The 13003-nt window shown below is 39.6% G+C and overlaps 1 protein-coding gene across 1 annotated transcript; it reads left to right on the forward strand.

Annotated features, from left to right (window-relative positions):
* Positions 1–232: 232 nt before the first annotated feature.
* On the forward strand, positions 233–5346 carry LOC147891989 (jasmonate-induced oxygenase 4-like). Its single transcript, XM_087388348.1, has 3 exons — positions 233–1266; positions 1644–1968; positions 4966–5346. The coding sequence occupies exons 1-3, from the start codon at positions 722–724 to the stop codon at positions 5206–5208; spliced, it is 1113 nt and encodes a 370-aa protein (XP_087244474.1). The 5' UTR covers positions 233–721; the 3' UTR covers positions 5209–5346.
* Positions 5347–13003: the final 7657 nt, after the last annotated feature.

The following is a 13003-nucleotide window of genomic DNA, read 5'->3' on the forward strand; positions in this document are numbered from 1 at the left end:
TTCGAGTTTGTCGAGGGAGTGCACCTTGCACCTTACCAGGTTGAGGAATCTTATGGGTGAGGTGTACCACCAGCTTTTGTGCAATTGTCCACAAAAAGCTGCACTTAATGTTGCATCACCATCTCTCGACCTATGTCTTAGAGAAACAATGCATGCAAATGTCTTATATGAAAATGTATCTTATCTATATTCTTGTAGGTTTCTATGAGGTTTTTCATCCATTCTAATCCTCTTAGCTTTCAAGAGTCAAGACATCTACCAATGTGATCCTGCTGTTTAGTTTCTTCTATTGCAACTTAGCTTTCATTTCTTTCGTCTTCTCGTTCCTATGATCCCTTCTCTTGCTTTCATCATCATCGATCGATCTCACACTCATCGGCTCTCAAATTTTGGATCTGTCAAACATTTTGCTCTTCAACAATCCCTTCCTTCCCTCCGTCGACGATCTGCCAAGCTAGTCGATCGCACTGTTTTTAGAAGTTAGCTCGTTCCACTGTTGTTAGAAGTTAGCTCGTTGCAGTGAAGATGCTCCGGATCATACTCGATCGCTCCGTGGATGGGTGATCTCTCTGACTTTTCTGCTGCATTGCCAGCTCCCACCTAGCGATTTGATCCGTTAAAGCTTGACTGCCGCAACGACCCAATCGTTCCGCATCCTCCAGATGGTCGGTTTGCGCTTCTTGGTAACCTTTTCCACAGCTGACAATCCCGGATAAAGGCAATGGCAACTGATGGTAGCACCGAATCTGCGCCACCTCTAGACGTGAATCTTGAGGATCTGGAATGGGATGAGCCTGTTCAGAGCGTTCAGGAGCTTACAGACAACGGGATACAGTCCGTACCTGCCATGTATGTTCGTCCTCGACCGGACAGGCCACAGAGAGAGTGGATAGAACAGAGCATTCACACCAATCAGAGAATACCGGTGATCGACCTTGCCGGACTTAATGACGAGCGAAGAAGCGAAGTAATGGCGCAAATAGCCTCAGCATGTGAGGATTGGGGCTTCTTTCAGGTGGTTAACCACTCGGTTCCGCCTGGTTTGATGCAACGCGTGAAGAAGGTCGCCGCCCAATTCTTTCAGCTTCCACTGGAGGAGAAGCAGATGTATGCAAACACGCCTGCATCGCTGACAGGATACGGGAGTCGAATGGGAGTAGCGAAAGACACTATTCTGGACTGGGGCGATTACTTCCTGCACTACGTGTGGCCTCCGGAATATCGAGAGATGGAAGAAGTGTGGCCGGATAAGCCAGAATCTTACCGGTGAGTCGATCTCCTGTCGTTAAACGTATCCAGCACTGATCGAGATTTCGCCATTGTGGTAGTATAATTTTGGGATGATCTATAGGCCGATCGTTACGCCGAGAATCGTGGGTCCATTTTGTAGGAGCATGATTTGTTTGTGGAAGCAATGATTTGTTTGTAGAAGAGTGCATTTGGGCTGATCTTAGAGGACTCATTGAACATAATCTGCAGGTTGTCGATGATCGTGATGACTCATTGAACAGAATCTCGAGTTTGTAGGGATCTGATCTTGATGACTTATTGACAATTTGTAGATGATCTGTTTGTAGAAGAAGCTCGTGATCTGTGTTGTGATACAAGATTTTAAGTTCTCTATGTCGTGCTGCTTGTGGCAGATCGACAATAGATGAATACAGTCGGGAGATATACAACCTGTACCGGGTATTGATGGCAGTGCTGTCTGTGAATCTGGGCTTAAGATCAACATATTTGGAAACAGCTTTTGGCAAAGGCGCAAGCCTAGTGTTGAGATTGAATTACTACCCTCCCTGTCCCCAGCCTCATCTGACGCTGGGATTGGGACCACATTCTGATGCAGGAGGCATCACATTTCTGCTACAGGATGAAGTGATGGGCTTGCAAGTGAAGAAAGGCGACCTATGGATCTCAGTAAAGCCCATTCCGGATGCCATTTTGGTTAACATCGCCGATCAATTGCAGGTACATCTTCGTGCCTTCTCAATCATTCTCATTGCAACTCTGCATTGCCCAACTTTGTATGTGACATTGAACCCATCATCTCAATTGTTCTTATATCTTTAGAACATGTAAAGAATTCATACCCACATTCTTCCCTCTTAATGAACTAATTCACACCTATGAATCCATCCGCAGGAAGACAAATAAATACTTAGACTCTCTAAGGGCCTTTCGGCACTATGGCCACCGCCCAAGCAATAAATGAATCCTCACCATGCCTAAGAGCCTATTCTGCGGTGGCTACAATGCTAGGTCGTAGCAGTATCTTCAAAAGTTCGCAATGTTCCCACGATTGACCCCGACATTCACAATGCCAAATTGTGGCAATGCATCGTCGCAGGGGAGATGGAAAAAAGAGCTCTCCCCCGGAGCATTTCGGTGCCTCTACTCTTGCAACCAATAGTTTATGTCCATTTTGGGTTTTTGGGCTGACACGAGCATCGTTTTTGACTGACACAAGTAGGCATGGCAGACGAGTAGAGGGTAGGCAATGAGTGGGAACACTCGCTCAGAAATGCCCACCTACGCTTGAGCGACACTCCTTCAGTGTTGAAAAGCACTACGTGGGAATGTGCTCTAAGATACTTGAGCTTCCATAGAGGCCCTAAAAAAATAAGTGTATTAAAGTGCCTTGCAAATGTCAATAGACCCCCCTTTTCTCTCCACAAGTGTCAAGCTCATATAAAAAGTTGAAATAGTCAACATGTGGCTAGTGGCTAGTACAGGCCCACCATTGCCTTTCATATTGGCTATTTATGTTTTTCACCAAGCTAATTTTCCCTTTGAATGCTTTTTTGAAGAAATTATATCCCCCCTCTGTAATTATCCATTTGATCCAATAGGCGCAACTGCTTTAACTAACTAAAAGTTAGGGGTGCATAGTACTAGCCCCTTTACCCTGGGCCTATTCTCACTATTAGAAGCACAATGAAGGATTTTAACACTAGCTAAGGATTTAGCATACTTTCTAATTGAATAACTTAATTAACTTAGAATTTTAAAATCTCCACGATTTTTGAAAAAAAATATTGGTCACACGCACATATCCATATGTCTCATAGGACATAGAGAAACAAGAAAGAAAAAAGAGACACCGACACAAGACTGGGTGTGAATAGGAATAGGGTTCACCTCTTAAACTAGGGAAGCCTAGTTGTATCTTATATTCGTGATGCTTAGTTCAATCAAAATTTGATACAAATCTTTGGACAAAACCTTGATGACTTTTGACTACAAGCCCTAGACAAAAATAATGATTTTTAAAGGAAGAAAGTAACTGCTAGCAACCCCTGGTTAAACCCAGTGAAGAGGGTTATGATTATAGCTCCAACATTTCTCTTGAACCTTGAAACATAGGCACAACGGAGTTTTCACCCGTTGGATTACAATGAAAAGACAAAAACCCTAAAGATAGTTGAGGATTTTAAAAGAAGCTGCATTTCCATTGGAATGCAAGTGTCAAATCTCTTAATAGCATGGTAAAGATGCTTGGCAATTGTTACCCATTTTTAAAGGTCGACCATGTCTAAACTATACAAGATGGGTGCTCCTTTGAAAGTCTTAAAAAAAAGAATACATTATATTGTTTAGATCAAAGAATAGACATCACAATGTAAAGGTATATCATGTTTTAGCACTTCATGCATAGCATAATGTCTAACAATGGGAATGGAATTGTGTTGCTAGGATTAACTGTGAAATAACTAAAATAATTATTTTAAGTTTACTAACATAATGTAAAGGTAGGTGAGCAAAGGCAAACTCATGGTCTTAAGTTAGATTACACTTTTTTACAAGCCTTAAAGGTATGAAGCAAGCAAGATATAGGACAACGATTGAGATTAGTCTTATGACACACTTGAGATTGAGATAAGTCTTATGTATAGACTTAGGATAGGTGCCCACCTATATTCTAAGGCCATTCTGTTCCAATCAACAACTTACATATAACACAAGTTTAAGTGTGTGGAGTTGGTTGAATCATTCAAAAAGCTAAATAGAGAAGTAACGAGCTACCATGTTGGCAACTAGTAGAAGTTGAAGTAAATAAAGCTAGTGAAATCCATCAAGAAGTGTAATATGTATATACATAACACCACTTATACTCCCACTACTCAACATAGCTTATCCTAATTTATTGCCATTCTAAACCAATGGTTGAAAATGAGTCTAGATTGAAAACTAGAAACCTATTTTATTCCCATACTAAACCACTCTATGTGCATAGGTACTTGGACCAATCTAATCCCATGTTTGGATGCAAAATAGTTTTAATTTTAGGATCAATTAATTATTTTGTAGTTGCTTTATATAGCCACAGATTGACATATTTGTATGAGAAAAGAAATGATTGAACATATACTAAAAATTGGGTTATACATTTTTTAATTGGGAAAAGCATTCCATGCTTGATGGGTTTGCAAAATGAAAAAAAGGTTGATGGGTCTTCAAAATGAAATAGTTGTTGACTTGCAAGGTTTTTTGAATGCTAGAGTTTATCATTGATTGGTTTAGATGGAAGTTGTCCTAAGTACACTTAGTAGCCTCCCTCTAATTTATTTTTCATGGTTAGAGTTGAGGAAAATTGTCTAAGCATTCTCCTTTAATAATTTGTTTAGAAGTATGGCCCATACTTAATAAAATTTCTTGGCTTGGTCTACATTCATATTGTGGGTGAAAAAAGGTTTCCTCTACGACTAGATCAAATCAAATTGTGTTGCATTTTGAGAGCACTGTGACTGTGACTAGATCAAATTATGTTGCATGTGGAGAAATTAATTGTAGTGGCAAAACTCATTTCATAGTTTGATTTTAATATCTTAATGAGATCATAATGTGACAACCTTTGGGCATTGTACTTAAAGTTGAGCTTTATATACAAGTAGATTTGCAAAACAATATAAAAATGGTGATTTCAAGAGAAGATGAGAAGCACTCATGACATATCAAAATGTGTAGATTTTGAGCAATGGAAAGTACAAGAGTGTGGAGCATAGGGCGGTTGTGAACAAGAGCAATGCACGCATAACTGTGGCGGTGTTCTGCAATCCGGCAGATGATACTATCATCTCACCTGCACTTGAGCTATTGGATGCAAAACACCCACCCCTCTATAGGCCTATGACCTTTGGTGAGTTCCTAGCTTCCTTTTTCAAGAAGGGGCTCGATGGTAAGGGCTACGTTGAATCCTTCAAGACTTGATATATTATATTGACCCATCTCTCTCTCTCTCTCTCTCTCTCTCTCTCTCTCTCTCTCTCTCTCTCTCTCTCTCTCTCTCACCTTTAGTCTAGCAATGAGGTTCAAATTTTATCATTTTTAACTCTCGTCAAGGCACCCATGCCCAAAACACATCTATTAATAAAAAAACATATTGTATTAGTTGTTAGGAATATGGAATTATGCTTTTAATCTTAACATCATATTTAGATCTTGAGATTTTGAGAAAATAGAATCCCTCGTGTAAATATGCACCTCTATGCACATGCTTGCACGGGTCCATGCACACAACATGAACACACATACTTTTGCACATGCACAATTTTGTTGCTATGAGAAAGTTGGCGATGAGGGAGAAAAATATGGAGAGAGAGAGAGAGAGAGAGAGCAATGAAGTTTGCATCCTTCTTTGAAAAAAAAAATCTTGCCTTCTTTTGATTAAGGAGACCTTGAAAATCAACCCTATAAAAAATGCATGTAAGGTCGAAAACGTCTCCTCTCCATTTTTCCATTCCTCTTACTTAATTATGGTATTTTGTTTTTTTGGTAGTGCCTTGGCAGACGTACCTATTTAGAATCATGTAAGGATTATGTGGTGGTCAAAAGTATTATCAAATTTCTTATTATATAGTAAGGGGGAGAGAGAGAGAGAGAGAGAGAGAGAGAGAGAATATATTGACATCTTTGAAACAAAAAAGTGTCGTGTTATTGAAAAAAGACTAGATACGATGAAAGCTAAGGGATAGACCACTAAAGAGAGACACCCATGTCCAAGTTTGGTGTCTAGAACGAGAAAAGAAATACACCATAGTGTTGCTACATGTAAATATCCAAATGCAAAGGACAAAGAGGGGAGGTTCTTGAACATTATCCATCCAATCATGTATCCATTTGAGAGATGAGACTTGTGTATGTTATCTATGGAACCATCTCCATAGGTCGAATGAGAATAGACAAGTTGATTTACGATGTCAATGGCTCAGAGGTTGGTGAGGGTTGGTGTCATTCAAGAAGACAATAAGTAATGGAACATTGTTGGTGCTCAACTTGATCAATTTGTGGGGTCCCTCCCTCCTCTGTAGTCTCCAAAGAGTGCTCGTCACCTGATAATAACAAATTTGTCTCCTCAAGTCAAACAATAGAGAGATGTTTATAGTGTAAATGTGAGAGTCCACCCAAGGTTGCATCATGCTCTCTATCTCTACTACATCTCACCCCTTACTTTCCCTAGCTTGGATCATGAGAAAAAAAGTCCATGATCTTCCTTGGATAGGCTCTTATGAGTTGATCTCTATTGCTAGGTCTCAAGGAGGAAAATTGCCATGTTTCATGGACAAGAAATCTTTAAGTGGGACAAAAACGCTTTAAACAAGAAATCTTTAAGTGGGACAAAAACGCTCCTAAAGATACAGGGGTCCCATCATTGGATCTCATGCCACTAGCTTATCATACTAAGGAAATGTAAAAGTTCTTGACAAGCCACATTATCATCAATTTGGTGGTGAAGCAATTTGTAGCTCTACATGGCCCCAACAGTTGCTTGATGTTTAGATCCCACTTTAGGCACATATGTGTGTCCAACTTTGCATGCCTTTTGCTTCTTAGTGTTCGCTTTTTTCACCTAGGCTTAATGTTTGAAGCGAGGAGCTTTGCCCAAATCATGCTTCTCCTACTAGTAACCTTTAATAATTTCTAGACTAGTTGTCATGTAGGTGAAATAGTCACATAGGTTCTAGAGCCTTCAATTGAATGCGCTCACATAGGAAATGAAAGAAATTATTCACTTTTGAATCTTTTTTTTGGTGATGACAAGATATTTGAATGCAAATTTCTCCTTTGCCTCCTTGCATATCAATAAAGTGTAGATTTGTCATTCATATGGAGTGTCCATTTCTCTTCCTATGTCAATATGTAGCCAATGAGAAGATACTCAAAATTCACCAATTGGGATTCTAATTGCATGTGGAAGAGGATCTAATCGTAGTCTGATCGCTTAGTAAAGCCCTCCTAAGAGATTTGCATATAGTGATCCCTAAAGAGTGAGTATTATCGAAAGCTCATGAGGTGCTAACAAGTGTTGGCACTTACAAAATGTGGTATTATAGGCCATAGCGAATAGGCCACTAGATAAGTAGACAAGAAGAAAGAACCAAACAAGAGTGTATGCTTCTTATCCAATGATATCTTTGCAATGAACTTTGCTTCTTGCAAATTCAATGATTTTGTAATCTATAAAAAAACACACTTTTCATTAATTTTAGTTGGTCTTCTTGTTAAAAAGAAAGAGACACTTAATTTAAAACTAGAATACTTAATTTGATTTGGGCATTATTCGAAGCATGAAATTAACAAAAAATATCCTAGAAAACACCTAAATTGTGGCATTTTTTAAAACAATAAATGCAAGGAACATCGAGAGCATGCTAAGTCTTCCAAATGATGTGGTCTAGAAGTCCTTTTTGCAAGATTAAGCACCTTACAAGATTAATTTATTTTTCGTGTTAAAGAATACCTTAAGGCCATTGCTTTTTTTCTCAAAATGGGATGTAAACAATGTTTATCATTATGATAATGATGCACATTAATTCATCAATCATCTACATATGATGTTAATATCAAAGATTTAAAACCTTAAAGGATTAATTTATTTTTCATGTTAAGGATTTCCTTGATGCCATTGGTGCTTTTCTCAAAGTAGGATGGCAAAAATGTTTTATTATTATGCTAATTATGCATGTAAATTCATCAATCTGCATATGATATTGATTAACAATGAGTAATATGTTTAGATGTTAGTACACTTGTCTGTATGGTTGGCAAGATATTTACCACTAGACATATAACATCAATGTTGATAATATTAAATATATTGGTACTACTTGGTGTATTACCGATGCTATCTTTAACGAATATTTTGTCTATCCTTGGCTTGATAGATAGTGTGGCAGCATTTCCACACATCCTTCCCTTATAGTACGTGTCACTCCATTTTTTGATATTGTAAGAGGCAATATAAAGGAAGAGTCTTATTGTAAATCTTCTTGAGTACATTGTTGTTTGAGGAGTTTAGGTAAAATACCATTTACGAACGTGCATTGCAAAATTTTCATATTTGTCATGATCCCCTCTCATTCCTTTCTTGCATTTTTTTCTAAAAAATAGTCTTTTCAATTATAATGGATTTGTTTAAATGGGTTGTAAATGGTTATACAATCTGGAAACTCCTAGATCCAGAAACAAGGCATATCATACTTATTTCTACTATGAACTTTATCCACCGACCCTCATGAAACAATGTATGCACTAAATTATAATAAAAGAAGGTCATCATTAAGAGATCTCAACAACAAAAGCGGAACAAAAGAGGGTGAGAGAGAGGGAAAGCCACACAAGTTTTGGTGGGTGTAGAATACCCTAATCTTCTATGTCATCCATATATATATGTGTTTGAGTATTGTACATAATTAGGGTTAAGGCATAGTAGTCTTTAACCCCCACAACCTCCCACTTAAAGGCCAATGTGTCTTTAAGGAAGAACAACCAGTGGACATACTATCCAATGCCCATCAATACATGACAATACTCAAACCATTGACTAGGAAGACTCTTCGTCAGCATATCTACAAGAATATCATCTGTATGAACCTTGATAAGCTCTATGTGCTTGTCCTCAAGTACATCCCTGATGAAATGATACGTTACCTCAATGTGTTTGGTATTTGCATGAAAGATAAGATTTCGTGCTAGTTGAATAGCACTCATGGAATCACTATGCAATATTGGTACACTTGTATGAATCCTGAAATCTCCCACTAGCTGATCAAGCCATATAGCCTCCTTGCAACCCTCTGTGGGGCTACAACATAATCGGCCTCTGTGGTGGACAAAGCAAAGCACTTCTATGCGTGAGACATCCATGACACTGCACCACATGCAAAGGTGAACACATAACTAGAAGTGGATCTCTTGTATCTACATGCCCCGCATAGTCTGAATCTGCATACCCAAGCACATGCATCTCTCCTCTACTAAAGCAGATGCACATCTCCTTGGTACCTGATGCATTTGATTACCTCCCAATGCCTCTTTCCTAGATTAGCCATATATCGGCTAACAAATCCCATTGCAAATGCTTCATATTTTCACCCCAATTTGCATTTTTTTTCTTATCCTTTTTCTCTCTTTTTCAGCTTGTAGCAATCATTTTTCATGTGGCCATTCTTGCCACAGTGGTAACAATTGATGTTTCGTGCCCTAGATTTGCTACAAGACTTTCCATTTTATTGGGGCTTTCCCCTGAATTGTGATCTGCCCCTTTGCACATTTAAGGCTGCATCCTTCTTGTTTCCATCCATAGAATTTTGCCTAATCTCCTCGGCCAAAATAAGCTACCTACAACATCATCAAACCATAATATTCCACTAGGTGCAAAGTTACTGACAGCTATACAAAAGGTATCCCATGAGGGTGGCAATGAACATAAGAGAAAAATATTGCCTTAATCCCTGCATCAAATTTTATCTTCTGAGCTTGAAGCTGGTTGAAAATAATATTGAATTCATTCAAGTGAGAAGCAATGAAGACCCATTCCTTCATCTGCAGCTCAAACAACCTCTTCACAAGGTAAACTTTATTAGAGGTAGTTTCCTTCTCATTAGTGGCACACAATTTCTTTCGTAAATCCTCCGTAGTCTATTAATTTACTATTGTGAAATAAATTGACTCTACAAGATAAAGTCTAACAATAGAATTTGCTAATGCATCCAACTCATTCCAATATATGTACGCTTAGCTTCAATCCCTGCCAAGTATTTAATTTGCTTCTTTTTTGAATATGCACATCCCTTATCTGTTCTTTCCACAAAGAAAATTTTGTCCCATCAATCTTTTTAATGTTGAAAAACTCCTTTTTAGACATGGAAGAGGATGCCATGATGCAAATAAAGCAAAATACCAAATGCTAGTGCTTATAAGCAAGAATCACACCAAATACCAAGTGCACCCAAATATGTCTGCCTTAATGGAGGATAGTGTCACAAAAAAACTCAAAGGCTCAAAGCATCAAAATGCAACTGACTCATGTGCATATACTATGTATCTGTATGAGCAAATTTGGCCCAAAAGAAAAGGTCAACCTGTAGTGAGAAAACAATGGCAAACCCAATGCCAATAAGGGCCAAATGCCTCAAGCATAAACACTATCCATGGGCATAATCATCAATAAAGTCTCATCCAAGAGAGCATAGCATAACCAGTGCATCCACTGCAATATGTCACGGCTGCCCGTCAACATAAAAATAGCATATGTGTGCTAAACATCCATCAATAGAGCATTCCACAAGGCAATTTGGTCCTATCAGTGCATCTAACAAGGATCACAATTCATCCAAATGGCCAATAAAGCATCCACTATAACTGAATGCAAACTATAAATGAGTGCACATGGCTCAAACTACAACCAGAGTGATATGCATAAGGTATGTGGACCACAAATCACTATCCCACAGTAATGACCACTACTAAAAATAAGGCTTAAGATGCCTCAAAATATGGGCGTCACTACATAATCGGACTAAGCAAGACAATCTACAAATATATCTCTTCTACTAGAACTCCAAAATCCCAACCAATGAATAGGAAACGGGGAGTCAACCCTTGCAATTGACCTGTGATGAAAAAATCAAAGGTTTGAGCCTTTGAATGGATTTTTGACAAAGAAACAGACAATTCAACATCTTAGAGAGATGGAACTTCTCCAAATATCCATGGAATTGTTCAAGAGCTAATAGGTAGGGGTTTTTGGGCCTCCAAAATGCAATGGAACAAACATGCAGGGGTTTTTCAGCCTCTGGAATGCAATGGAATAGACAATTTTAAAAATCGTGATCCCAATCACCAGGTCGAACACACAGATTAGAAAACGTTGTTGCAAATTGATCTATTTGTAAACTCCATTGGAGTGTGAATGATGAGCACCATAGAAGTTTTAGGACCTCCTAAGTCCACCGGAACTGACAAATCTGTGAATGGTTGCTTCAAACTTGAGTTCCAACACATTGGCAAAAAAGCATTAAAACAAAGACTGCATTAGAAATCCAATGAAATGATCCCAAATTCAATAATGAAGAGTTTTTCAAACTCTTGAAGGGTAATGGACACCAAAATCAGGCAATGGTTGCCTCTATAGGTCATTCCAGACTCTTAGTCATCGAAAGGGTCATCAAAAAATGTATTTTCTCCTCCAAAACCACTCAGAGAACTTTCCAAAGGTTTCTGCAAGGTGTCACTCAAGTGGCTCTCGGATTGTTGCGATGTGTTTTCACAACATAAAGAGGGAAAGGGGAGAAGGGAGAAGAGAGTGAGAAGGGGAGATGGAGGATAGAGGGAGAGGGAGAGGGAGAGGGAGAGGGGAAGGGAACAATGAAGGCAGATGGAGTGGCAAACACAAAGGCATTACAAGGGAAACAAGACAACACCCAAAGACACTCTTGGAAGAGAAGAGGGATCTTGTATTCGAAACTTGTGCATACAACAACAATGAAGACCAAAGTGAACCATTTTGCCTTTTATACAAGTCACATTTTGAAGGGAAGGGCAACCCTTTTCCTTATACCACTCTCTCTTGTCTCTCTTTTGTTACAATTACTTGGGGCCATATGCCGCCAAGGCATTCTCTCAACCTCCTCTCGTCTTCAAATGGCTCTTGTGTTATCCATATATGGGATCCAAATGGTTCTTGTGTTATCCTTGCTAATTTGGATGATCTCGGTGCTTACCTTTATCTTAAGCCCTTTGAGGCTCAAAACCCATAGGACTAGGTCGATGTTCAGCCAATAGCTCAAACCCCATTGGTCTAGCTTGATGTTGAGCCATTTACAGCTCAAAACCCATATGGACAAGTCCGTCACCGTGCTCCATGGCTGTAGGTGTTAACATTTACCCCTTCTTGTTGTTTGCTGAGCCATCCTCACATCAGCCATGCTAGAGTAGGTGGGTGGAGAGGACTCTCTAGAGGACTGCATAGTGGTGCAATTGGCAGGGGGTGATCCTCATGAAGTACGAGCGAAACTTCCAAAAGTGGGTGTCATGCATGTCCTCGAAGATGCGAATGTGATGGTCATGGAGGTTGTGGACTCGAAGGTAGAAGCGGAGGTCTTGAAACTGAGAGGGGCCGTTGTTGAGGTTGAAGACAATTTGGTTGTTGAGATTATGGAACTTCTTGTCAATGGGCCGATTGTGGGCAGGGAGATCACGGAGGAGCAAGGGGATGAGGCGGTTGAAGTGGATCACTGTAACCATCATGGGGTATGGAACAACAGAGCCATAGGTGTCGTTGAATGACTAGCTGTGGAAGCAAAATCCCTATTGAGTCATTTCCTCGAAAAATTTGTACTTCGGGATGTTGTAAAGAATATTTGGGTCCTTTTTTTGGAGATCGTGGAAGTGTACCCAAATCCATCATTCCATGGGCACATAAAGGGGATGGATCCGCCGGTCGATGTGCCAATGGTAAGGGGAAGGGGATGGATCCGCCGGTCAATGTGCCCAAATCCATCATTCCATTGGCACATCCTCTCCACATCCTTCTTCAAAAAGGGGATGTGCCAATGGGGTTGAAGGCCGGCATTTGAGTTGGTGAGGAGACTCTGAGGAGAACAGGTGTGTCAGGGGCTAGGTGGTAGTAGCTACCATGTGTGCACTTTAGATGGGTTCGCCGCGCCAATTGTTGAAGGACTGGGTAATGAGCTAAATGAGAGGTGAACTTCCATGATTTTGT

Source organism: Dipteris shenzhenensis, chromosome 17, assembly GCF_047967505.1.
Source record: "Dipteris shenzhenensis isolate YYH24624 ecotype China chromosome 17, Dip_SZ_1.0, whole genome shotgun sequence".
Lineage (NCBI taxonomy): Eukaryota > Viridiplantae > Streptophyta > Polypodiopsida > Gleicheniales > Dipteridaceae > Dipteris > Dipteris shenzhenensis.